This window comes from Oryctolagus cuniculus, chromosome 1, assembly GCF_051225735.1.
Source record: "Oryctolagus cuniculus isolate XC-2025 breed Fujian yellow rabbit chromosome 1, ASM5122573v1, whole genome shotgun sequence".
Lineage (NCBI taxonomy): Eukaryota > Metazoa > Chordata > Mammalia > Lagomorpha > Leporidae > Oryctolagus > Oryctolagus cuniculus.
The window spans coordinates 230,397,522-230,424,474 of NC_142867.1; the positions used below are offsets into that span (position 1 = coordinate 230,397,522).

Here is a 26,953-nt window from a genome sequence, read left to right on the forward strand (position 1 = left end):
ACGTGTGTGTTTGTCCCCAGTGGGGGGCTGCCTCTGCCACCCCCCAGGCCCGCCCGTCTTCCCAGGCCCAGCTGCTGCCCGCCTCTGGGCCCGGGGTGCCGCTGCCCTGCCCCAACGGCTCTGTGGCCTGGACTGGGCTGAGGGCACCTTTCAGCACACTGCGGTGTAGACATCTTAGAACCGGACAGCCCTGAAGCGCCGTGTGTCCCTGACTCCGGCACATTCCCGCATTGGGCCAGCGTCCTGGTGTGAGATCTGCCATCATTGGGCCCATGCTGGCTTTTGTGCTCTGCCTCTGATGTCTCAGAATGAGTAGTAAATAGTGTTTAAGCACGCACCCTCACTTGCATCCTGCGGTGGACCCGGCACATGTGCCCCATAGCTCCCCCCAGGGGTGCCGCAAGGAGCCACAAGGAGTGTGTGACGGCCCGGTTCCCCGAGGCCTGGCACCTGGCAGCACTCTGTGCAGGTCGCCTGTCGTCAGCACTGCAAGCAACACTTCACTCCTCTGTGCGGCTTCACTGACCAAGTGCTGTGGTCGGACGCGCACTGATCGGCGGCTCGAATCCCTCACAGCTGCTTCTCGCCCGCTCGGGGTTCCCGCCTGGCTGGGGCTCACGTCCATGCTGGCGTGTGCTAGAAATAGATTCCTGTGCTGCACCCAGGCAGGCCCACAGCACACAGCCGGCGCTCGCTTGGTTCAGCGTGGCTGGTCCATGGCGCAGGTGTTTACGTGAAAGCGCCCTCAGCTGCCCTCAGCGCTTACCTCGACCCTGGGGGACCCCTGCTGGCTGCAGCTCAGCCCTGGCTCTGTGGGGACCTTCTCTCCTAAGTCTTTACACACAGCAGTCATCCTGGAAGGTCTGCATGATTGACAGCTTGCTTTAGTGATGCCCCGCCCCCCAGTCTTCCCTCAGGGAAGTGGCTGGGCCTGGCCAAAGCTTAGGCTGCCGAGCTGCTCCAAACCAACCACCAGGCAGGCTCTCACACAGAGGTTTGGGGGTGGTGGCTTCCCCCAGAGCTGTTGGGTTTTGAGTGCTTTTCCTGTTACTTTAATCTTTCTTGTCAACATGTGCTAAAGGCAGCTGATGGCCATGCCAAATGGACTATTTACTTTTGACCAAATACTCAGCTGTGCGTTCATTGTGGCTTAAGCAGCCCACACCTGAGCTGGAAAAGACGGCAGAGGGTCCATCAGAGGCACTTCCCACCCTCCTGTGTGCTGCCGCACCTGCTGCCCGCCCGCCCGCAGCCGCACAGTTCTGGGCAGTTTTAAAGCCCGTCAGTCCGCTGGCCGCACGTAGTGTGAGCATGCCTGATGCCTTGTTCACCAAGTACCCTGCACTGTGGTCCTCGGCGGCCCTAGGGCAGGGGTGGAGCGAAGCAAAGCAAGGCTCGCTCTAGGGGCTGGTGTTGGCTCCCTTCCGCCCGGGGCAGAGGTCCAGGTGGAATCACCACTTCCCTGGCGCATCGGAGACTCACCATAAGGCTCCGGGTGTGACAAAGGTGACTGCTGGAGTCGAAGCCCCTGCATTCGGGGGAGGGGGGTCGCGCTCTTCCTGCGCCTGCTGCGGTTGGGCTGTCCATGGCGCCAGGTGCTTCCTGAGCCTTGGCGAGTGCCCCATCTCCCTTAACCTCCCTTTCTCCTCTGTCTTCCTCAGGCACATCTCTCTAACGCTCCCTGCCACCTTCCGAGGCAGGAACAGCGCGCGGACGGACTATGAGTACCAGCACTCCAATTTGTATGCCATATCAGGTATGTGGGGCCGCTGCTCAGACCAGCTCCAGGGTCTGCGTCCTGGGCGCCACCGCCCTCCCCATGTCCCCTGCCCCCCTTGGCCTCTGTCTGCTTCACCTCTCTCTTTCCCTTTCCTCTGTGTCACCCCAGCACTTAGAGAAGGGCCAGATACCCAGCGCGTCTTGAGAGTAATGATGAAAAATAACGTGCGGATTTCACAAGCTTGAAGGGAGGTTCCCAGGGGAGACTCAGCACGGTGTCCACCCGCCAGGCCCCGGGCAGGTTTCTCCCGGGGACTCGGGCGCGGCGCCGAGCAGAGCGGGGCCCATGCTCCCTCTGTTTCCAAGGCTGTTTCATCTCCAGGTTGTGGCCAGAGGGTACACTGGCGGTCTGCCCGCCCCTCCCCAGAGCGGGAGCCTGTGATTTCTGAACTTGAAATTGATCGCGTTAGCCTGGCCGGAACTAAATCAGCCCTAGTTTCCCCTTCCACCTTGGCAGGGAGGGGAAGCGTAGAAGCCTTTTTGCAGACTTGAGATTCATTAGGTGCTTGGCAGCGCAGGTGACTCGCTAAGAGCCGAGGGAGCCCACAAACTCGCCCGCGATTACCCTGGGCCGCCAGGCAGGGCGTCGGAACACACGGGGGAGGTGGTAAGTCGGGGCCACTTACCAGCACACGCCCTTAATGGTGAGTGACATTTTGAACACGGGAACATGGCATTCATTCATGTACTGTAATGAATCGGTTATTTAAAAGGTAATCTTTTTTTCTAAAAATTGCAACTTCAGGTTACTAAATAGATGAAATAGAACAATGGCATAATTCTTGTCAGTATTAGTTTTTCTCGCTATGATCACTCCCTAATAGGTTTGGAAGTATAAGCAAAAGCCAGTGGTTGCGTCTCCTGCCGGGCAGGGGAGGAGCGGATGTGCTTCAGCCCGGAGCCTGGCCCTGCGCCAGGAGCCCTCCTCTCCAGGGCCGAGGGAACGTGTTTGTCTAAGGAAAGCATCTCCGGGGAGAATGCCTTCTGTGCCGCGGCTATTTCAGCAGAGTCGACAAGGAGCATAACAAGTGTGGAAAGATGACCTATTTTGTAGAAAAGCTGACTATTTCCCCAGATGCTTAGTGGCGGAGTGGTGCGTAGCAGGCCTGTGAAATCCGGCAGGGCAGCCCTGGACAGGAACGCGTGCAAGCAAAGCCCTGGCAAAACAGATGACTTTCCCTCTGCAGCTTGCAAATCCTTTTCCAGCCCTGGTGTTGGGCTCCGCCCACCTTACCTGTGTCCTCTGATGGCTTTCCCAGCTGTTGGTTTGTGCACAAGAGCGCCCCTGATTTGGCAGGAATGTGGCTGTCTGCCCCCAGGCCGCTGCGTGCTCGCCCTGCGGCTTGGGTGAGGCGCCGTCTCGCTTCATTTCTGCTGGTAGATTAGCGATACCAAGGTAACAGCCTTAAGACACAGGGGAAGCTATTCAGAAACTCCCTGTCTCATTCATGTGAGTGGCAGTCGGCTGGGTTTTACCTTCCAAACAGGCTGCTGAGGCTCCCGCCCATGGCAGCGGGCAGCTCGGGCCTCTTCTGCGGCTGCAGGCACCAAATTGCTCTGCCAGGGCCTAAGGCTGCTTTGTGTGACACTGCCAGAAATGCCCTGCAGGGCCCACTGGCTCCGTCAGGCCTGCAAGCTCAGCACTGGGCAGCTAGGGCGCAGCTGGGAAGCCTGCCACCCTCTGCTGGCAGCGGCCTGCGAGTTGTTCCGCTGGAGGGAGCAGAGACCTCCCGCCCCCTCCCCTCCCCAGCAGTACTTGGCGCTGAGTGGCCCCTCTCAGTTTGGTGTTGCAAAGTTCAGGCTTCTAGGATTCGTTCCAAAAACAGTTGAGGCAGAGTGCCGCAGGCCCCAGCCCTCGCCCAGAGCCGATGCTTTGGTCCCTGGAGCTCTGATAAGGACGTGAATCACCAGCTTGTCCTTTCTCCTCCAGGTGGGGCCGTGGGTGGGGCACGTGCTCCCTCACCCCGGGGCCGCGCCTTTGCTGCTCCTGGTGTGCCGGGGGCATTCTGAAGATGTCTGCCCTTAGTGCAGGGGCACCTCCAGACAGCGTCAGTGGCAGTCTAACAAGCAGCGCACATTTGTGGTGTGTGCACGTTCCTCTTCGCGCCTGAGCTCGCAGGAAGACAGGTTGCCCTGCACGTGCGCGTGGGAGGCGTGGCCCAGAGTTCCTGTAGACACCAGTGGAGACGTCTGCAGCTCTGTCCTCAGCACATGGAGGCTCTCATGAGACGTTCGTGGAGGGAAGGGGTGCGTGTAGCCCAGTATCCAGGAGCTCCAGGTTCCCTGGGGCAAGCGGCCGCCCTGGTCTGCCCCTGTCATGCCCGGGTGGGACCATCCCACCCTGGTCTGCCCCTGTCATGCCCGGCGGGGGGCTATCCCGCCCTGGTCTGCCCCTGTCATGCCTGGGGGGGGGGCTATCCCGCCCTGGTCTGCCCCTGTCATGCCCGGCGGGGGGCTATCCCGCCCTGGTCTGCCCCTGTCATGCCCGGGGACGGGGGGGCTATCCCGCCCTGGTCTGCCCCTGTCATGCCCGAGGGGGGGGGGACCATCCCGCCCTGGTCTGCTCCTGTCATGCCCGGGGGGGGGGGGGACCATCCCGCCCTGGTCTGCCCCTGTCATGCCCGGGTGGGACCATCCCGCTCCGTCTCTGCAAGCCCCCCTCGCCGAGCAGGGCGCTGTCTCCCTGCAGCAGTTTGGGGGCTCTGCCTTGCACTGGCTGTGCTTGGCCGCTGCTCTGTGCAGTGCCGCCGTGCCTCCCACTCTCCCCACGTGTGGGGTGAAGCGCTCTCATGGGCTCAGTGCGCTAGACTCTGCTGTCCGGTGCCCTGTTCAGGATGGCCGTGAAGGAAATTCTGTGATCTTCACATTTCCTCTTCTAGAAATTTCCAGAAAATACCTACAGATGTGCAGGAAGACTTATCCACATGGATCAGCATGTTGCTTTTTTTAAAAAAAAAGGGGGCTAGTGTTATGGCGCGGTGGGCTGGGCCACTGCCTGCAATGCCAGCATCCCAAATGGGTACTGGTTTGAGTCCCAGCTGCTCCACTTTCTATCTAGCACCCTGTTAATGTACCTGGGAGGGCAGCAGAAGATGGCCCAGGAATCCATATGGGAGACCTCGATGGAGTTCTAGGCTCTTGGCTTTGGCCTGGCCCAGCCCTAGCTGTTCTGGCCATATGGGGAGTGAACCAGTGGATGGATGATACCTCTCTTCCTCTCCCCCTCTCCCCCTCCCCCTCCCCCTCCACCTCTCCTTCTCTCACCCTCTCCTTCTCTCCCCCCTCCTTCTCTTCCCCCTCCTTCTCTACTCCTCTTCCCCTCTCCCCTCTCTCCTTCTCTCCCTCTCCCCTTCATCTCCCCATCTCCCCGCCATGTGTGTGTCTGTCTCTTTGCCTCTGTCTCTAACTCTGCCTTTCAAATAAATAAATCTTAAAAAGAAATAATCCTCCATACTACTCGGTAGGAGGCAGGTATTTCTTAAAGGCAAATGATTGAGTCATCCTGAAAACGATGATCTCTATAAAACACGTGCGTGCTGTGAAGTGTGCACGGTGGGGGCAGGGCATAACGGAGCTGGGAGGGAAGCTGAGAAGCCAGGGTGTGAATGGGATCTCGTTTTAAAAACGTGCAGAACGGCCCGGAAAGGCCCGCCCCAAGGCGTTGACGGTGGTCTCCAGCTTTCCTCCTCTTTGGCTGCCTTGCCGTTCTCCCTTGTTCTGTAAGAGCTCACGTTGCTTCTGTGATGAGGGAAACAGGGCCTGATGCTACGTGAGTGCTCCTGGGGACCCAACAGGACACACGTGTGTGTGCTCCTGGCGGTTCACGTGTGCTCCTGGCAGTTCACGTGTGCTCCTGGCAGTTCACGTGTGCTCCTGGCGGTTCACGTGTGCCCCTGGTGGACCCTGCTGGCCCCAGCGATTGCCTCGATTTCTTTCTGATGGCTCACAAGCCGCCTGATTCATAACATGCTTTTGGATTCTGCTGGAAGTCACGTCCAAAGCACACGTAAGCAATTTTTATTGTCCTTTTTTGAGAATTTTTTTCTGTTACCAGTCCCCTGAAACCAGTCACGCAGAGATGGCTAATTGTCATTCCAGCATTGCTGTCCGCACGCCTGCCCGCACTGAGCACGCGTGCCATCTCTCGCCTGTCTTGCTCTTCTCGTCACCCATATTCTTGAGGATTTGATCATGGTTTTCCTTAATGCAGGAGACAGAAGTAGAAAGATGGTTTCCAGTTTGACTCAGGCTGTTACCTGTCTACATTAGGGTCAGCAAACCAGCCCACAGCCAGCTCCTACCCATAGCCCGTTTGTGTGTGCCTGTGAGCGAAGGACGTTCTGGTATCTTTTAGTAGTTGGGGGAACAGATGTGCTGTTTCGTGACGTGGTAATTACATGAAATGGAAATCCCGCTGTTCCTAGATACAGCCTTACTGGAACCCACCAGGCCGGCTCCTACACTGCAGCAGCTGAGCTGAGCGCCGCAGGCACCATCCTGTGGCCCCCCAGGCCCTGGGGCATGCCCTGGCCTGCCCAGCCCTGGCGTCAGCCCCGTTCTCCTGGCTCTGAGCCCCGTTTCAGGGAGCACCTTGTGTGCTGTGAGCAGCAGCCTGCACTTTCCTGGCACTGTTCTTGCCCCCAGGGCCCCACCGATGCCAGGCCTTTCAGAGCTTACCTCCTCGGAGGGCTCTCTCCAGAGCCGGCATGAGCCAGCATCCCTCCGGACTGCGCCCCAACCCTGCCCCTGCTCTTCTCTGTAAGGCTTTCTCCTCCCCAAAGAGGGGTCGTCTAACGTGGTCCCGGAAGGAGTCATCCTCCCTCTTTTTTCCCTTTGAATTTTTTAGATGTTTAACTATCTGATCATTCATTCAATTCATGCATTTCTGTCTCACCTATTCCAGAAGGATTTCAGGTAGCTCCAAAAATAGCTATAAGAAAACGAAGATGGAAGTGCGAAAATGGGAGAGTGAAGTCAGGTGCAGCCAGGTGCAAGGCGTGTGGACCGGTGCTGGGCCAGCGGGCAGTCTCCCTGGGGATGAGAGGGAAGCAGGCTGGTTGCTGGGGTGAACCCATTCCTTTTGGGATCCCAGAGAGGAGCCGTCTCCACCAAGAGGGCCTGTGGAGCGAGGCCGACAGCTGTGTGGTTCCTTGGGAAGCTGGACAAAGTGAGAGGCTCTTCTGTGGAGACAGGCGAGGTGGTTCACAGCAGATGTGTTTTAGTTCAAGTCTACGTGCGCGCTAGTCCACGTGCGCGCTAGTCCACGTGCGCGGTAGTCCTGTAAATGCACATTGCCGCCAGTCAGCGTCTGAAGTGACACTGCCTGTGAGAGAAAGACCAGCATTTACAACCTGGAGAAAAAGAAGGAAGGGGCCCCAGAAACAGCACAGCGTGACTGCGGCCCCGTGTGTTGGGACAGGGAGTAGCCCCTTGTGTTCGAAGCGTGAGTGGGGTGTTGCTTAAGAAGTGGACTCAGGGCGGCCTGCAGCCCAGCCCCTGCCCAGACCTGCTGCTCTCCCGTGCCAGAGGCTGCCGGGGGGGAGCTCTGGCCAGAGGAGCTCGCCGGGCGTTTCTAACCTGGGGATGTTTCCTGTCCGTCATGGCAGGTTTTGTCTGAACAGGCGGCCATGCTGTGCTATTATAAACTGATCTGTAGTTGCAAGTGTAGAATTTTTACCAAAGAAGTCTTATTTTTCTTCTGTATTAAAACTGGCATGTAATAAAACCAGAACATCTCAGATGCCTGCAGATGCAGGATAAGCCACCGTACAGACACGCGGTCAGTGATGGCTGTGTCCCAGGACACAGGTCCTGAGGCGCCAGGGAGCGAGGCACACAGCTGGGGCAGAAGGCATCCCTGGGTCTATCCCAGCAGCCTCACGTGCACTGGCCACCCTGTCTTTCATGTTGTTTGCTCTTTTCAGAGCTTTTTTTGTTGTTTTTATTTTTGATAGCTAGAAAAGCCAGCTTACTGCCCTCCATAGCTGTTCCCTGTTAAAAACCAGTGCCCTCATACAATGTCAGACCCCAGGAAGGACGAGAGCGCGGTGGATTCCGTGCCATGATCTCATCAGTAAAGAGAGGAGGAGGATTTTATCTTTAACTCAGAACCACGGATGAGCCGTGTAGCTCTGACATCGGACGAGGAAAGCATAAAGCAATTAAAAATAATTAATGATTTCTGAATATCAGCCTGCTCCATGCAGTTTTAATCTAGTCCTCATTTAAACTGGAAGATGGACATTTAATTATCAGTATTATGAAATTTGTGATTTATATATTTCATCCAGTTGGAGAGAATTTCTGCCAGCAGCTCTTCATCTTGTGATAAAGAAAGTCTGTGTAGCTTACGCGTGACCATTTAAAAACTCGTCGACAGCGCGCCCGACGGTTCCAAGCTGAGCGCCTTTCACTTGAAGGGATTTTACTATTTCCCTCTCTCAACTAGGAGAAAACAACTTTCACCTGGGAAAGTGAAAGTAAGCATAGTGTTTTAATGGTCATGGAGGCTCACAAGGTTGGAAAATGGAAGCTAAAAGCAAACACTGTACTGAGTCCCCGAGAAGTCCCCGAGAAGCGCTGCTCCGTCTGTGGGAGGGGTGCTGACCACTCAGCGTGAGATGTCTTTGGTCTTCTGCTGCAGGATCTGCATCTGTGTGTGTGTGTGTGCATATGTGTGACTTCTCTTTCTCCCACATACCTGGATGAATGTCAGCCCGTGCACGGTGTAGTACATTACTGACAACCGCCAATGAGGGCAAAAGCCAGTGTCTTGCAGCAGGAGCCCCTGCGTAACATCGGCGGCCTCTGCCTTCACAGGTGCTCCTTTGTCTGTGGAGGACGTGTCTGTGGCTGGATTTGGCCTTGTGTTTCACACCCTGCTTCCCCCTCTCCTCTGCTGCAGGTTCTCAGCACCACCTCGGGCTGGTTGATGAGGACGTGGGAGAGCGTCTGCGAGGGTGGCCAGGGTTTCAGAGAGGAATGTTAGTTTGGCACAGCCACAGCTACTGGCATATGGGGAAGATTCCTGATTGGAGTGAATATACACATGCACACACACACACACACACTAATGGTGCTTGAATCAAGGAGGGCATCCGTCATTTTAAAGGCATATAAATTTTTACCATCACCTATAACAGCCATCGCTTCCCTTGTATATCCTTCTCCTCCTGCCCCGACTGACAACAAAATCGAGTACAAAGAAAAATACAATAGGAGAAAGAAGAACTGAATGGGAGCGGATGGGGAATTGATCGCACTGTGTATTTGTATATTCTGATGTAAAAGGTGCCGCTGACAGGTGGCCAGGTTTGCTCTGTACACAACCATGTGTGTGCTGTCAGGCGCACGCACGCTGCCTTGTTTCGATTGATGAATTGCCTGCTTTCTTGATTAAACCTTCCGTCACTTAAGAAACAGAAAGCCTGTGTTTAGATGGCAGAGTGGGACATGTCAAAAAAATCTGTCTGCTCTACCTTTGTGCAGATGTTGGGCACAGACTGTAACATGTATTATTAAAATGAATGTGGCATTTACTGTGCATTAGTTCCTTTCCTGGGAGAAAGGACTGTAAATTATATGCTAATAATAAGCTTTAACCCTTTCGAAATGCACAAGATTTAAGAGTGCAAACATTCATGTAGGCCTGGCTAATTGGATGTGCTTTTATGCGTCCTCTGCGTGCCGTGTCACCGAAGTTAATGAGCAGCGTGTGCAGGCAGACGCGTGGGGCACGCGCGGCGCTCGCCTCCTGGAGCCAGTCCGCTCCGTGAGTGCCTGCTCTCGATTTCACGGGGAGACAGATCCTGGGAGCCCTGCCCCTGGGTCCCGATCAAGTCCACGGCCATGTTCAGTTGCCCCAGAAAGCCCTCAGGGCTGCGGGTGGAGGGTGGCCCTCTCCTCACTGCCCCGTGTCCAGCTGGGGCTGCGGGAGGCAGGCTCTGGTGCGCTCACCTGGCTCTCTTCCTTGAGGCTTTCCCAGCCTCAGGGCGGCAGCCTCCTCTCTGGAGCGCAGCCCCAGCCCCTTCGTCCCTCAGGTCCGACCTCGATGCCTGCCCCAGTCCACTGCCGGCTGCATTCCTGGAGACCTCAGCCTGGCAGTGTGGGGGCTGTGGGCGCTCCCACCGTCCCGTGGCATCTGCAGCCTGGGCTGCTCCGTGTCCCCCTTGCCCTGCTCTCTCGGGCCTTTGCCCCCGCCACCCAGCGGCTCAGTCGCCTTGCCTTCTTGCCACTCTACCCAGCACCTTGGGAGCCTGCTCCCGGACTGCCTTTCCCCATCTCTTCCCCGCGGTTCACCCCAGGCCGCTCGGTGGTGGGGATGGTGGGGAGGCTGCACCGTGAGTGCCTGGGGAGGCACAGACTGTTTAGAGAGTATGGAGGCAGCTTCTGGCCTTTCTGAACCAGGCAGGATGCACGTGAACAAAGCCAGGCCCAGAGCAGCGCATTCCTCCTCTGCTCACTCTGCAGACAGGGCCGCCCGTGCCCCGAGGGCAGCGGGTCCCGCCTGTGATTGGCAGGGCCATCGGGATCAAAAGCACAGGTTCAGAGTCTTGGCTCTGATGCTTCCGGACCTCACCCAGAGCTGCCCGACAGATGTGTGCGAGGGGCACCTCCTAGAGCTGTGCGAGGGTCCTGGCAGGCCACTCAGTGCTGGTCGTCCACGCGTGTGAGCGACTGCGCCGCGGGAACTGCCCGTCTCCCTCCCTGCGTGGTCGCGAGGCTCTAAGCACTGGCAAAGCTCTGGTGAGCTGGTCCTCTCCACCACCTCCCTTGCAGGGCTGTGATCCCAGGAGTGAATTATCACGAGGGACACCTGGCTCGGGCCCGGTGCAGCCGCCACTTTCTTGGCCTTGGCTCCTTACCATGGCTTTTTGGAGACAGTTTCCTCCAAGATTCAACGGCAGGCTCCCGGCTCCCGGCTCCCGGCGTGGCCTGCAGCGGAGTGTCCTGTCGCACAGGATCTCTTAGGGGTCGGCTGTTTTCGGCCAGGAACTGTTTCCCGGGAGGTGGAGAATGATGGCTCAGGGCAGGAAGAGAAGCAGCCCTTGGCTTCTCAGAGGGAGAACTGCCCCGGGGCTTACTCTGCTGCAACTGGGAGAAAGTGAAGGCTTTCCGGTTTCGTCAACAGAAAAAATAAAACGTTATCGGGTAAGGATGCTTCAGCGCTCTTACCCTCCCCCGCCTCTGGTTCTTTGGGTGGTTTTTCAGCGTGGCAGAGCATGGAGGGCTTTGGTTTCATGGGCAGGCTCCCCGGGTGGATCCGGAGAGCTGGGTTCAGGCCCTGGCTCTCCCCTGCCGAGCTCTCTGCCTTCCTGGGTCTAAACCCCCACGTTCTCAGGCGAGCATTGCCACAGGGGTGCAGTGCGGCCGCTGCTCCCCAGGAGCGCCCCAAATGTCAGGCGGCATCCAGTGGCCGAGATGGGGGTGGGTGCGCCCCCTCCCCAGGGCTGACTGTGAGGGGGAAGGAGCCTGGTGTGAGATGCCCGGATGTGGCCAGCAGACGTGCAGTGGCTCCCCATAGGCCCCACAGACATTCCCTTTGGATGCGGCCTCAACCATGAGCACCACACGAGAACAGCAGGAGGAAGTGGCCCTCCCCTCTGCGGGCCCCTCCTGACTCCCTTCTCTGCAGGCGGGCGGGCAGGAGTGCACACCTAAGGAGATGCGAGAGCAGCCCTTGGTCCTAGCTCTGCATCTGCTCCTGGCACTGCTCAATCGAACGCACTCCTGCCCAGGGCAGCTTACGTCAGATTAGCCTCCGGGTTCTTCGTCCATCTTGGTCTTCCTCGAACTAACAGACTATCAGCTGAGAGGAAAATAAGATGTAATTAAGGCAGCTTCTTTTGTTTAAACACAATTTAGGGAGCTGAAGTTGTTTTTACTTTATTAAAATGGATTTAATTAATTAATTTAATAAACTGCAACCCTCCTCCAGCACTTACCATGTACAAGACTAATAGGCACTTTCCTTGCATTCTGTCACTTAATCCCAACAAGCCCTTACCAAGAAAGCCTTTTATAGATGGGGGAAACCGAGGTATTGAGAGCTTATGGTTTTGGCCCAAGGTTACTCCGCTAGTAAGCCGCAGGGCTCTGATCCAAGCCGCGTGCAGAGAATGCTCTCACCGGCCAGGTTCTCCCCTCTCGCGGAACAGGAGTAGGAAAGTGCCCACACCTCGGGTGAACCCTGTAGCATGGCCTTCACATATTGGGTCTCGGCATTGTCTAAAATTGCAGGTGGCCCCTGCATGGTCATCCATGAGACCTCAGAGTGAGGTCCCTGGACGTTTGACTGATGACAGTTCCAAGGTGGAAGGACCTTGTGAACAGTGGGTGACTCTCCACGGGCTTGTGCCAGGCAGGGCAACGGGGAAGTGGGCAGCACAAGGGGCCTAACCTTCCCCTGCTTTCGTTTCTTTGTCAAATGGGGGTGACAATGACTTGTGGCAAGGACCAGAGCTGTGGCCAGGACACAAAGCTGTGTCGTGGCAGGTGCTTCTGTAACTGATTATTTCATAACCCCCCCTCCAGTGTCTTTCTCCACCAGGAAAGGGAGGGACCGGGTACCTCAAAGAACCTGTCCCCCTCACTAGGTGGGGCTGCTCTGGCCTGGACGTGTAGAACTTTGGAGGAGCTCTGGACTCTGGGTGCCCCCTTGCTGTAGTCTTAGCTTGACAAAGAGGGTGGGCAGCCAAGCCCATAGTTGGCTTTCTGGGACCGAGCCCTAGGTGTTCTCCCCTGCCCTAGTTCTTCCGCATCCTGCTCCTGCTTGAATGACAGTCAGCCAGGTGCCGCCCTTCCTCCCTGCTGTGAAGGTGCGTTCTCTAGACTGGGCCTCCCGAGAGCCAGTCTGTGCTGAAACCAAGCCCCAGGACCCAGCCACTGGAGACCCTAAGCATTCCCTACGGGCTCGCTGAATGGCCACAGCCTGTGGCCATCGGATCCCAGCTCCGGGTTCCCCTCCCACCTGCTTCCACCACACCCTCGTGTCCTCCAGCTGACCACAGTAGCAGGTTAGCAGTTCCACGTTAGTGTGTTTTAACTCCTGGTGCTTTGCTGAGCAAAGACATAGGTGTTGGCAGAACTGGGTGGGGAGAGGCTGGACAGAGGGCAGCCCCTGGCGCTGAGGTCAGATGTTGCCCCTCAGCTATGGCCCAGTGTGCACCCCCCTCCCGTGCAGCTGCTGGAGTAGAACGTGAGGCCACCTTTCCCCTGTGGGCAGAACGCCTGAACCAGCCATTGCCGCTCGTTGGGTGTTTGTGTCCCGAACATGGGATGTCTTCCCCTCTCTTTATTAATGGCCAGCGACAGTCCTAAGCCTGTTTGTGTTCAGAAAACATCTTCAGTGCTCCAGCCCAGGGTTTGGGTGGGAGGTATTTGTCACCTGTGCCAGAGAACGAGGCCTCTTTCCTCAGATGTGTCTTCCTACCGTCTCTAAGTGAGCGATGCAGAACTCCCACCCAAGGTGGAGACCCGACTTGCTTCATAGTGCCAGTGGTCTCGTGATCTGCCAGGGGCAACATCCACAGTCCTGAATGAGAGTAAGACTGCGCGTTGGCCCAGAGCATCGCTTAGAGGTCCGAGCTACCTGCTACCTGGAAGCAGCCAGCGTGCCCGCCTCCCGTGTTCCACTGCCTAGCCCACGCAGCTGGAACAGCCCTGTGCCCGTGACCGCCACCAGGGCCTTTGCCTCGTGAATCCCACAGCCCTCACCCACCCCGCTCTGCCCTTTGTAGGGCCAAGATGAGCAGCTTCTTTGGCCAATAAGCCTCTTGGCTGCTGGTGCTTCTTACAAAACCTTGGCCATCTGCTGGCTTTGCCAGTGCTACAGGGAGAGATCCGTCTAATCCGTCTAATAGGTGCTTGGCTGCTTGGCCTGCGTTGAGGGCTTGTCCCAGAAGGTAGGATGACGACACCTCATTCACTGGTGCCACCTAACAAACAGCCCGGCTCCTGGCATGCAGGAGGTGCTCAATATTTGCACTGGTTTCTGGAGAGGACCTGGATCTTAGGAGCAGCCTGCCCCTTTGTATCTGGTAAGCTGTGTGTCTAGACAGTTTATGTCAGTTGCTCTTTTATAATCTTGAATTACAGTTTTCTCTTCTGAATTTTGACGATTAGAGATAATATACGAGGGCACTTCAAAAAAATTTGCAGAAGGTGGAATTAAAAGATAAGTTTAGATGTGGGCGTTTAACCTGGCAGTTAAGACGCCCGTGTCCCACATCAGAGTGCTGCATTGGATTGGATTTCCAGCTCCAGCTTCCTGTCGGTGCAGACGCTGGGAGGCAATGGGGCTTGGGTTCTGTCCCCCACGTCGACGACCTGGGTTGCATTTCTGGCTCCCGGCTTCCTCCTGGTCAAGCCACAGCTCTGCAGGCATTTGAGGGATAAATCAGCAGGTGACAGTGTCCTTACTCGCTCCCTCCCTCTCAAGTAAAAGACTCAGATTGAGATCCAGGCTCCTGGTTGTTGGCAGGCATCTGGGGAGTGAACCACAGGTGGAAGATCTCTCTCTCTCCCTCTCTTCCTCTCCCTCTGCCTCTCAAATAAAAATGAATTAAAACTTTGACAACTAAGTAAACATTTTAAGACATTTAAGAACTTAGTTTATTTTGGTGCAAAAAAAAAGTTTTGAAATCTATGCATAATTTTTTCCGGATACATACTTTCCATGAACTTTTTGAAGGCCCCTCATATAAATGGATTTCAAAACCTTTTGGCCCCCAGCTAGTTCTCTTTTCATTCCACGTTCCATGAGCGTCTCGAAGCACGCTGGTCTGGAGCGCCTGCTGCAGAGAAAGTTGCGCTGGCCGCCCCCACCACTGGGTTCCAGCCGGGTGCTCCCTCTGATGGCAGGGAGCACCACGCTCTCACCCTGGGGTGGACCCCAGAGGGGAGCTCACAGCTCGGGAACCTGGCGCAAGGCAGACCTGCCGCTGGTGCAGGGATCAGCCACGCTCCCCGCGAGGACCGGGCTCGAGAAAACTTGGCAACCTTGCCGTCGGCTCCGTTCTCCCTTTCCCTTTCCACCAAACGAACTCTGATTTGGAAAAGGCTCCTACCTGCACTCCCCCACTCCCAGGCCCTGCAGCGCCCACAGCAGGCACATCGTCTCGCCAGCCGCCCCAGGGCAGTCAGGCCACGGCACAGCCCTGCGCTGCAGGCGTCGTCCTCACGCATCTTGAAGCAAGTCCCTGCGGTGCCACCCCCGGCTCACAGGAGCGTGCAGCCGCTGTCACGTGGGAGGCTATCAGTGCTGAGGGATAGCCCGTTTCTTTAGGCTACGTTCTTTTAAAAAGATATTGTACCTTTTATTTGGATTTAATGAGGACAGACATTTTAATCAGAGGTTAGTCATTTATTTTTGCAAACTATTGTTTTGATTCATCATTTTTGCAGATAATTAAATGGTTCAGTTGGCACAGTGTGTCTACTTTATTAAAACAGGTAATTTTGAAAAAAAAAAAAAGATGCTATTTTTTGGATCACTGCACAAGAATTGCTCTTATCTTCATCTTTGGGCATAGTTTCTGGTGGTTCCTCCCGAAGGCTCTCTCTCTTGTTCAGGCCTTTGGTGTCCTTCCTGGGCCAAGGTGGGTGGGGTGGGGGGCTTGCTCTTACACGCGGGGGATGGTGGTGACTCCGCCCTTTCCATGGAAGCCGCAGAGTACATTCTGGGCTGTTGCCTTTATAAAGACTCGGGCTCTCATTGGACTGGGGAAAAGTGCCTGCAAGTTACGAACTTTGCAGAGCAGCAGTTCTTAGGCTAAAAACAGATTGATTGCAGCCCTCACAGTGGGTGGAGTTTAAAAGTCAATTACTGCTTGTCCTATTATAAGTTACACACCTAGGATTTGAAGAAGTCTGTCACTGAGCTTAACACTGAAAAGGTTACGTGTACCAGCGTGAGTGTACCTGTGACTCCCATTTGTAAGTGCTGTAGCTCCACGTATGTGTGTGTGCGACTCGTAGCTGCGGAGCGCAGCCTCCCTCCATCTGTGGGCAGGATTCCTTGGGAAGGGTAACCTTTGAGATTTGGCTTATTTACATCCCTAATGGCTTAGAAGATACTCCTTTGTGTGGCAGCCCAGTCTACTTGTAGGCGCAGTGGCCAGCCCTGCAGAGCCTAAGGGTCATGAACCAATAAGGGAATGGCCTTCAGGGCCCAGTTCTTTAAAAACAAATTGCTCACAACCTTTGCTTTCTTTGATTTTTTTTCCCCTGTTTGTGTCCTGAATCAGTTAATTCAGTCATTAAGAGGATTTATTTGAGATGGACCAATTAAACTTCGGGAGCTGATTTTTTGCTGAGCAGTGCAGACCTCTGAAAACGCAATTTGTACTGTGGCTTCTGCCCTTTTCCACAGAGAGCTGTCTGCGAGCACGGGAGCCCCCGGCGCCTGCAGAAGTCTGGAAGCGCTGCTCTTTGTCCCCCAGCTCCGGGCCGGGCTGCTCCCAGCGTCCCATTGTCTTAAGGTGCCTGGGCAAGTCTGGGAAGTCCAGCCCAGCCCAGGAGCCGCACGCCGTATTTTGCTGTATTTGTTTGCGTGCATCAACCCCATGGTTTAATTTTTTTTTAATAGGAAGCTGCTGTGTAGTTTGGATATTTAAACAGTTATTAACCGAATGACAATTAACAGATTGCATAGACAGATTTTCTTTTGAAAACCCCTGAAATTGAGTACAGTTTGCAAAACTATCACGGCATAGTAATGACAATGAATTTTGATTTCCCGGAACTGATATTAGACTCCTTATTAAACTATGTGCATCTGCTTTTAATTTACTCCAAATAATTGGAAAATGCAATGAAGCTTTCCAATTAAAGCATGGCTTTATGCTGTTTAATAATACCCCCATAATATTATAGCTTATGAAGTGACAGGTGAGTCGGTGTATGAATAAAACATAAAGGCAGCAATAAGGGACAGAAAGCCGGAGACAGTTGTGGGGATTTTAAATGCTGGATGTAATTTGCATATATTAATCTCTTCTTTTCAGCCTTATCAGGCGTTCTTCAGTATTTGAAGTTAAAATAGCGTTGACAGGCGGGAGTACGCTTAGTTTTTTCAAGGATTTATTACTTGTATAATTTCTGATCTTTAATAAGCAGATATGACTGATCCTCATAGTTCTATAGAAATCGGTTAATTGTTCCAGATGGCGTGTACTGATTATGCAAAATTACTTTTCACACCATTTTTTTTGTGATGGAGTTTGGAGTAAAATTAAATTTTTTATAGCCTCCTTATCATGCTGTTTTACAGTGGTTTTTCCACAGAAGTTGAATTTAATCTACTATATTACATTGACCAGCACAGTTATTCTAATGTAGCATTTTGTGATTTGACAAAGAATAATAGAACACATTGCTCATTGTTCATTACTGTGTCCCTAATAAAAAGGAGCTCGTGTGCACAGAACAGAGCTCTTATTTATGAAGAATGCCCGATTCATCCAGCTACAAATGCGCAATCGTATTATGAAGGAGCTCCTTTTGGGGCGAGAATACCAGGAAAGAGTGAATGGAAACAGGCTCGGGGCTGCCGGCTTGACGTGCCGCTGGAGTGGGCTCCTTCCAAAGCCCGGCGCGTTTAAACTGTGTAATTTCCTTCACTTCTGAAGGAGGAAGACGGACACCCGACCTCTCACTCTATTAAGAGCGTTGTCACGGCTGCTGGCCTGCCTCACACGATCCCAGAAAGTCCGTCATTGAGTCGCATTCATAAAAGGCAGCTACCCTTTGGCATGAAGCACCCAAAACCACGCCTGCGCAGTGTCCGTGGTGATGTGTCTGCAGCGTTTTTCTGGCTGTCAGCTTATTGCCAAAAGCCCTGTGCCGGTGTCAGCCGCGCGTGCCCAGGTGACATTTCCGTCAGCTGCTCCTGCTCGGTTGCTCGGTGGCTCCCTGTGTGGTGCGCTGGTGGTGGGGTACAAGGTGCCCTGCAGAGTCCCCCCGGTCCCCCCGGTGCTTCCCTCCTCTGCGAGGGCTCCCGCCCAGCCCCAGTGGCACGCCGGGAGCGGGGAGAGTGTCCGTGGCATCAGAGGTCCCACTTGGGCACACAATGTTTTAGGTACAGCACGCAATGAATCTGTCGAGAATCCTTTTATGTGTCCAGACAGCCTGATATTTGCCTGTTTTTGAAAGAGACCACGGTGTGTTGAGTCTTCTCAGAATTTTCGTTGCCTTAGGATATATGATTCTGTGGTGAATGGACAGAGAGAGGCCGTGTGGCCTGACATCTGCTCTGCCAGCCTGGAGAGCGCGCCCTTGTTTGGACAGACGTGAGGGGCTTTGGATTAGTTTAAAGGGTCTAAGTCCCTTGGCTCTGGGGACCAACTCCTTTTTTTTTTTTTTTTTTTTTTTAATATCCTTCCTCCAGCAACACGGATTATTCTTTTCTCAGGGCTCTGGGGTGGAAACAGGACTTCACTGTCACTCTGCAGCAGGCTCTGGGGAACAGACAGAATCAGACCTCGTGGCTGTATGGGTGCAGGGTGGGAGTCACACCCTGAGAGTGTAGGGTCCGCTGGGACCCGGGTCCGGGTAGACGCCCGTGTTTCCACTGCCGGTGTCCTGTTGCCGGCGCTGTGCACCTTGTGCTGTGTTCTGGCCTTCCGAACATTCTGGCTCAAGTTCTATACTGGGTCTCTCTGGTCTTGAAGGAATTTTACCAGGCAAATGTACTCACAGTGCCTAATCAACCCAAACACGAGGAGATGCGGTCGGGACCCCTGAACACTTACGAAGTGCGGTGCCAGCAAAATTGTGTATTTGCATACCTCCAGAGTTTCAGGAACTTGAAACTCATCAGATACCCTCTTTTGTATACTCAAAATGTATTTTTGTGAAACTGAAAATTACACAAAACAGAGAATGCATAAATCAGAGATGATTAAAAATATTTGTTCTAATGCAGTGATAATTTGGTGGTAATGCTTTCATCAGTATAGCTTAAGGCTACATTAAGTGGACAGACTTTATATGGATTCTCTAATTTTAATCTTCAAAATGCTATCTAATGTCTCATTAAGACTTGCATATAATGTATCTTAAGTACAGTCATTAAATATAGTTTAGGGAGATTTATGTTCAGATATTGCTTAAAGATGTTTTAATAGGCCCATTTACTCTGATGATATTAATGAGCTCTTAATACAGACGAAGCTTCTCAAACTACTGGTAAAGACTCCCAGCCCGAGCACAACAGCTTGGAGTTGGTGCCGGGGTTGGACAGATGCCCGAAGGTTAGTCCTGTGGACACGGCAGGGCCAGCGTGAGCCCCTCGGTGGAGCCGGAGTTTCCGAAAGGGTCCCCCGGTGATGACTGGCTGGAAGCTGACCACAGAAGACTCCGTTCTGCCGCCAGCCCGAGAAAAGTCCTCTCTGTCCCCTAAACCGAGCACTTGGGCAAACCGTGCCTCTCCAAGGTCATTGGAGCGGCGCTGCCGCCGCTGGCAGTGTCACTGGGGCGTGCGAGGGTTAAGGAGGCTGTGGCCGTGCTCCTCCCGGAGGCAGCTGCCAGGTGAGGTGTGCGCAGCCCGCTGTGCTGCGAGTGAGCGGCGCAAGCTCCCGTGGGTGTGCTCTGCTCTCCCTGGCACTCGGCGTGGCTGAGAGCCACGTAATAAAGTGGCCCTGCTAATACACAGTCAGGAAGGAAGAAGCCCGGCAGGAGCCGAGAGCCCCGCGTGTGCGAGCGCAGTCGCTCCCCAGACCCCACTTCCATGGGTAGCAAAGCATCTCTGGGCTGGAATTTTCCTTTCTTTCGGAGAAATAAGGAAAAGCACATTTTGGGGTTTCAATTATTTTAAGGGATGGGGGGGAAGGAACCTATGAGTTCAGAGACTTTCCTAATTACTAAATTGGTTTGTTATAAAAAGATAATAGCAAATTTCTTCTTTTCATAATTGGACATTTCTTCCCTGTAGGCTAATGCGTGCACAGCCCATGCATGCACAATAAGTTGTGCTTTTGAAAAGCCATAACTAGCTAATAACAGCTACAGTGTCATCAGAGAGTAATGGCGTGCTGATTAGCATAATTAATGACAAATGGTGGTGCAGAATTGGTGGATTGGTTTAGCGGATGATGAATGCAGCGAGGCCGGGTTGGGGCCTGCCAACTAGGCCTCGCTGGCTGTCAGCCTTCTGTTCGCACCGAGGCAGCCCTCATTAGTCACGATGGGAGGTGCCAGTTTGTGTTCTGTTTGGAGCACAGAAAACTTAATAATCCAAGCAAATGTGGCTTTCCCTGTTTCCTCCGTATTTACTCACAGAAGTCCCTGCTCACTCACACCCATTGTGGCCGGGCCATTAAGACACAGCCCCTGCAGGATCCCTCCGCGGGGCTTGGAGGGAAAACAAAGGGCAGCGTGGCAGAGACGCAGGCGCCTGGGAGCTTCTGCCGACCGACGGGGCCAGCAGCTCCCGCCAGACTCGGGTCCTGTGAACTCTGGTGGGAAGAGAGGAACTCAGTACGCTATACGTTGTGTCCTGAAGTGAGACTAGCACATTTATCTCTGACTTGATTAATCAGACCTAATTTGCATTCACAAATGAGACTGATAAAAATGGATTTACCTTTTAACCTTTAGAGAAGGAAAATGTTTCTCTGCGAGATTTCTGGGGCTACCATTCCTTAACCGATAAGAAGCAAGTCCTTTATCAATAAAGATGAAAATCCTTCATTTGCATTAGTGAATGAGACTAATTATTATATAGTTAATTAGCATCTGGAAATGAGGATTATCTTAATTACAAAGCACAATTTCCCTAATAGCTACAAAACTGTAAGTTTGATCCGTGTGGAAATTGGTAACTATTATTATGTAATTAGTGATAACATTAATAGTACAGAATATTTAGGCATAATTTGCATATGCAAATATGATTTACCTGAGCCAAACAAGTGGACCATTCATGATGACAGCATGATACAGCCGACTGGAATCCCCGAATGGCACCTAGCACGCTGACCGCCTGTATTAGGGAGTGGTCAAGAAGGGCCTCTCAGTCAGGTGGTCTGAGGGGTTTTGCTTCCTGGAGACCTGTGAGCTGGAAGGCTACCTAGTGAAGCTGGTGACCGAGGGAGAGAGCCAGCCAGTCTCCTCCGTGCGGACCTCGCCACGCCGCAGGCGCCTCGGCTCTGGGACGTGCTTCCCTCGCGTTTCAGCAGTTGTGCGTTCTGGATCTTAGAATTGGTCACGGACAGTGTGCATTGGCAATGGGGGGGCTTCCAAGAGTTCGTAGAAAAATGGAATTAAAAGATAAGTTTCTTTTGGTACAAATTTTTTTTAAGTTTGTGCCTTAGAGGGGTCTTCTAAAAGTTAATGAAAAAATACGTATTTTGAAAAGACTGTGGATGTCCATGTTTCGCGCCAAGATGAACTTAGCTTTGAATGCCATTGCTACAGGAACTTCCTAACGTACCCTAGAGCGTGCGCACGCACACACACGCACACGCACAAACACACAAACATGCACACGCGCGCACACACACACGTGGCAAAGGGTGAAGCTGATGATGCGGTGCCTGGTTCTCGAGCGGAGGTTCTAAATTCTGCCTGCAGGGCCCTGGAGGCTGCTCCCTGCAGAGCTGGTTCTTGGTCCATCTTCCTGGTTCCCAGGCTCCTTCCTCCTGTAGTAGGGTTTCCGAAAGTGTGTGCTCATGTGGGGGCAGGGTGGGGGAGAACATTAGAACAGACACGACTGGCCTTTAAAATGTTTTGTTTCACCGTAGTAGTGTATGAGTGGATACCGTGGTTCAAGGTGAGGTTACAGTGGGTGTAGCAGTCAGCCACTGCTGGGTTGCACTGTAGTAACAAACAGCCCCCCAAATGGAGTGGTTCACAGCACCCCTATTGTGGCTGTCACCCCAAGTTCCGGGTTGGTGACATGTATTATCTGGGACCCGGGTTTGTGGCACAGCCGTGTCTGTAATGCCATCCTTACAGCCGGGGCCAGTGGTACAGGCGTGCAGACCCAGAAGAGACATCCTGCTGACTCTTTAAAAAAAATAAATATTTTATTTATTTAGAGAGAAAGAGAGGTCTCCCATCCTCTGGGCCACTCCCCTAAATGGCCACAACAGCCAGGGCTGGGCCAGGCAGGAGCCGGGAGCCAGGAGCTTCCCTTGGCTCTCCAAGCACTGGGCCATCTTCTGCTGCTTTCCCGGGTGCTTTAGCAGGGAGCTGGATTGGAAGCAGAGTGGTCGGGACACAAACCGGTGCCCATACGGGATGCCGGCGTCATAGGTGGTGGCTTCACCATCCCCACAGGGACTCCTGAGGCCTCTGGCCGGTCGTTGCGAGAGGGTGGGTCACCAAGCTGTGTGTCCTGGTCCCCCAGGAGGCCCATCCTTCTGTGGCAGGCGTGGACGGGGCTGGCCACACTCTTACAGGGACATGGGCGTGCACATCCTCAGGACAGGGGAAACTACCCATGGGAGGTAGGTATGTTGAATTTAAAAAGTGAATTTTTAAAGAAAAATGTGAAGTCAGAATTGTACTGGAAAAACAAAGCAGTGAACGCGGGACACGGAGTGCTGTGTCCTGCAGCCAGCCACAGTGTTTGTAGCCCTTCCCACCGCAGGGCCTCGTCATCAACCCTCAGAGGCGCCGTCCCCGGGGAGTAGGCAGAGCCAGGATTTTGATGGTGTTCCAGGGCCGAGAGACCAGCGCTGCTTTCCGTGGCTCGCAGCCCGGTTTGACCCGATCGAGGCCTCCCCATTTTGGACCTTCTGAACCTGAGAAGTTCCCCTCCTTTCCTTTGGGCTCAGTTTGCCCAGCTGTGAAGCGGAGTTGGTGGACAGGTGGTCCCCCAGACCTCTGTGCCCCTGGGATGTTTGCCACCGGGGCTGGCGGGACCGAAGTTCCAACTGATCAGGCCCGCCCGCCATTTCCGCGTGAACCTCGTAAAAAGTCTGTTGCGGGACACGGCGGTACATGGAAATGTGTTCCTTTTTATTTTTTTTAAATTGAAACCAGAAAGCTTTTCTTTTTTGAATTACAAAAGTGACGTGTTCATAATAGAAAAGCATAGGGCGGCAAGTAACTATCATTCATAATCACATTACCCAAAAAGTAGTCATGTAGAGTCTCCCGTCAACTTTTGTTCCATACCACAAACAGTGTGTTTCTACCTGATTGTCTCTTCTGGATAGTTTTTAAAGTCAGGTTTATTGGGGAGTAATTTAAGTACCATAAGATCCACCCTTGAGGCTGGCGCTGTGCTGTAGTAGGCTAAGCCGCACTGGCATCCCGTATGGGCGCCGATTCACTACTCCTCTTCTTTAAAAAAAAATAACTTATTTATAAGAGTTACAGAAAGAGGTAGAGCCAGAGAGAGAGAGACAGAGGTCTTCCATCTGCTGGTTCACTCCCCAAATGACCACAATGGCCAGAGTGAGCTGATCTGAAGCCAGGAGCCAGGAGCTTCTTCCTGGTCTCCCACATAGGTGCAGTGGCCCAAGAAGTTGTGCCATCTTTAACTGCTTTCCCAGACCAAGCAGGGAGCTGGATCAGAAGTGGAGCAGTCGGGTCTCAAACTGGCGCCCACATGGGATGCCAGCACTGCAGGCTGGGGCTTTAACCTGCTTTACCACAGCGCCAGCCCCGAATACTCCTCTTCTGATCCAGCTCTCTGCTGTGGTCTGGGAAAGCAGTAGAAGATGCCCCAAGTGCTTGGGCCCCTGTACCCACATGGGAGACCTGGAAGAAGCTCCAGGCTTCGGATGGGCCTGGCTCCACCTGTTGCGGCCATTTGGGGAGTGAACCAGTGGACGGAAGACCTTTCTCTCTGCCTCTCCCTCCCTCTCTCTGTAGCTCTGCCTCTCAAATAATAAATCTTTTAAACCCACCGTGTTAATACGTAAGTTCAATGAATTTTGACAAACGTCAAATTGCTTGGCACCCACTCCAGAAGCCAGTTATGGAAAGTCCCTGTCATCCCCCGTTCACTGCGGCTCCCCCAGGGCCAGTCCCTGGCAGTCACTTTCCTGTGTGTGTCATCTGTTGGGTACGTGGGTAAGTTTTCGAGTCTCCCGTGTTGTTGCAGTGTCGAGAGTGGAGACCCAGCCATGCCCCTTGTTCCTTGTCAAGGAGTCTCGTTATGCAAGGGTGGCAGTGATGGCGCGCAGTGCTCCCTCGGCTGGTCACGGCGTACTTCAGACGTGGAGAAATGTGTTCCTGAATACAACGCCGACTTGCCCACTGCACTGGTTGAATTGTTTACCTCCCGCAGGTTTGTGAGAGGTTACTTCCCAAGCAGCTCTACTAACTGCTTGTTATGTTCTCTTCATTTTTTAAAAGATTTATTTTTTATTTATTTGAGAGGCAGAGTTAGAGGGGGAGAGAGAGAGAGAGAGAGAGAGAGAGGTCTTCTATCCTCTGGCTCAGTCCCCAAATGACCACAATGGCCAGAGCTGAGCCAATCCAAAGCCGGGAGCCTGGAGCTTCTTCTGGGTCTCCCACGTGGGTGCAGGGGCTGAAGGACTTGGGTCACCTTCACTGCTTTGCCAGGCCACCAGCAGGGAGCTGGATGGGAAGTGGAGCAGCCAGGCCTTGAACCGACTGCTTGTTATTTTCTAAAATCCTTGTCCGTGTGCAAGGTGCAGGATACCCTCCTGTCAGCTCGCGGTTCCTGGGTCACGGCGAGGGCGTGGGCTCTGCCCGCGTGGGCTGCAGCCCTTCCCTGCCTTCGCTGACTGAGTTGCAGGAGCTCCTGTGTAACAGGGTCTTTTTATGCTCTCGTCACTACTGCTTTTTTTCCAGTTTGAGGCTTGTCCCTTCATTTTGCTTTATGTCTTTGCTATCGTATTTTAGAAAAGCCCTTCTTTGTCTCATGGCATATCCTGGCTCCTCCATTTTATTTTACATGTAAATCTCAAATTTGTGTGGGAATTGACACATAACATGAGAAAAAGAAGCTGACTGTGCGCTCCCGGACTGCCTGCCAGTGTCCCGCGTCACTTCCTGCTGAGTGCACAGCTCCCTAGTGCCTGCTGTGAGACATCCCGTCCCATCCGCTGGAATGCAGTCTTCAGGAGGGTCGTGTGGTTCATTCCTAAGAACGTGTGTGTTTAGATTCCTGTCCTGCAGTTCCTTCTAAATGTTCCTGGTACTTCTAGCCTACTTTTTTAATCCAGTTGAAACTTAGAGCCACTTTAAGTTCCAAGGAAAATACTTGCAAGATTTCACCTGAAAAAAATATTGAAGTTACTAATTAATTTGGAGAGAATAGTCATCTTTAAAATACAGTTCTTTCCTTCCAGAAATACCCATCATGCTTTAACTGGTGCTTGCATGCCTGTACACACACACACATACATGCATGCACACACAATACATATATACGTGCATACAGACATACACGCATACACACACATATATACACATACCTGTGCGCGCACACATACACACGCACACTGCAGCTGGAGTTCTAATCCGTACTGTGTAACCAGCCCCCTTCTACAGGCGTGTCACTTCCAGTAGCTTCAGACTTCACTTCCTTGGGTTTTCTTGGTGGACTGCAGCGTCATCTGCACGTACAGGCAATCTTGTCTCTGGCATCGCTCGCAGCCCATTTGTTTTTCTCGCCGTGTGTTGATGACAGTGGCTCTCTCTCACGTTCTCACCTGGTTCCCGACTCAGACGTCCACCTCTTCACTGTCGCACAGGCAGCTCTGACGGGTTGGTCACTTGGGAGAGACTAGATTTGATCGTGTTAAAGAAAACAGTTATCGACTTTTCTGGGAAGTTCTGTTTTTGATATTAAATTCATGTACTAGTTTGAATTTATTTTTTCTCATTTAATTTATTGATGTAAATAGTTTTGCCTGGATAATTTTGCATTTAGAAAAATATTGTTACATTTGTGAAATAAATGCGTCTTTAAATGTAGCATTGTATCTGAGCTGCTCTTACTGAAGTCAGGGTTCAGCACTGACATAAGTGAGGATGAGCTTAATGCTGGTCAGAGTATTTTTAGACGATCGGCGGATCTGACTCGTTCCTGGCTGGGGGCTGGGGGCTGGAATTATGAAGAAGGATCCCCATGGAAGCATCTGGGGAAGCCAGGAGCATCTGGGTTCTTCACAGTTGCTGAGGTTTCCTTGGCTTTCTACTTTTTCTTGAGTCAGTTTTGACAGTTGTCTTTTTTCTGAAATAAAGATCTATGATTTTATCCAAAATTCAAAGTTTATTATTACAAAATTGGGCCCAATAGTTTATTGCAATTTTAAAAATAATGTACCTTTGGTCATATATGTCCCTAACATTTTCCCCTCTTTTTCTTAGTTACCCTTGAGATAATCCTAGGGATTTATTTATTTTATATATGTTTTCACATTTCTTTATAAAGACATTAGGCCTTTGCTTTGTATTCATAGTTTTATTTTAGCTGTATTGCTTCCTTCTTTATACTTTCTTTTGTCTTATTCTCTTTTCATAGCTTCTTGAACTGAATAGTTGCATCATGTTCTTTAGTCCTTTGTGGTTTTTAGTAAAGATCAGCACTCTTCAGTGTTGCTCCTGTAGCTTTGCTCTCTGGTACACTCAGAATACACAGTGATTTTTGTTTGATTACCTCGTTGACTCAGGTGTTAGAAGGTACTTTTTTGCCGGTGCCACGGCTCACTAGGCTAATCCTCTGCCTGTGGCGCCGGCACACCGGGTTCTAGTCCTGGTTGGGGCGCCGGATTCTGTCCCGATAGCCCCTCTTCCAGGCCAGCTCTCTGCTGTGGCCAGGGAAGTGCAGTGGAGGATGGCCCAAGTGCTTGGGCCCTGCACCCGCATGGGAGACCAGGAGAAGCACCTGGCTCTTGCCTTCAGATCAGCGCGGTGAGCCGGCCATAGGGGCCATTGGAGGGTGAACCAACGGCAAAGGAAGACCTTTCTCTCTGTCTCTCTCTCACTGTCCACTCTTCCTGTCAAAAAAAAAAAAAAAAGGTACATTTTTCCCCCCAGTAATTGAGATTCTGCTTAACTTTTCTTATTTCTAATTTTACTGCATAAGTGGTAAGAGAATAGAGACTCCATAATTCTTTTTTTTTCCAAATTTATTGAGTCTGTGATCTAATATGTGATCAGGTTTAGTAATGTTCCCTTGACACTGGAAATATGTCTTCTTTCTCTAAGGCACAATGCTTGTCTGTCTCTCTCTCTCTCTCTCTCT

At 52.7% G+C, this 26,953-nt stretch overlaps 1 protein-coding gene and 1 long non-coding RNA gene across 8 annotated transcripts in view; one reads left to right on the top strand and one right to left on the bottom strand.

Moving 5' to 3' along the window:
- Positions 1 to 26,953, top strand: part of MVB12B (multivesicular body subunit 12B) — a 174,460-nt gene that overhangs the window by 108,353 nt on the left and 39,154 nt on the right. For 2 of the 7 annotated variants that reach the window (XM_089320053.1, XM_051855278.3), the window contains exon 7: positions 1,662 to 1,756. The exons of 2 other annotated variants lie outside the window; for them this stretch is intronic. In XM_089320053.1, coding sequence (XP_089176179.1) covers positions 1,662 to 1,756 — 95 coding nt within the window. Of the gene's footprint in view, positions 1 to 1,661; positions 1,757 to 2,297; positions 2,424 to 8,683; positions 25,676 to 26,953 lie in introns of those variants that run through there. 3 more of the 7 variants (XM_089320037.1, XM_089320051.1, XM_089320045.1) reach the window with 3 other exon arrangements.
- Positions 5,246 to 10,776, bottom strand: LOC149128895 (uncharacterized). The gene is made up of 3 exons (XR_016225190.1): positions 10,644 to 10,776; positions 6,674 to 7,102; positions 5,246 to 5,979 (listed from the first exon to the last, which is right to left on the bottom strand). It is a non-coding gene; the product is annotated as an uncharacterized LOC149128895 (long non-coding RNA).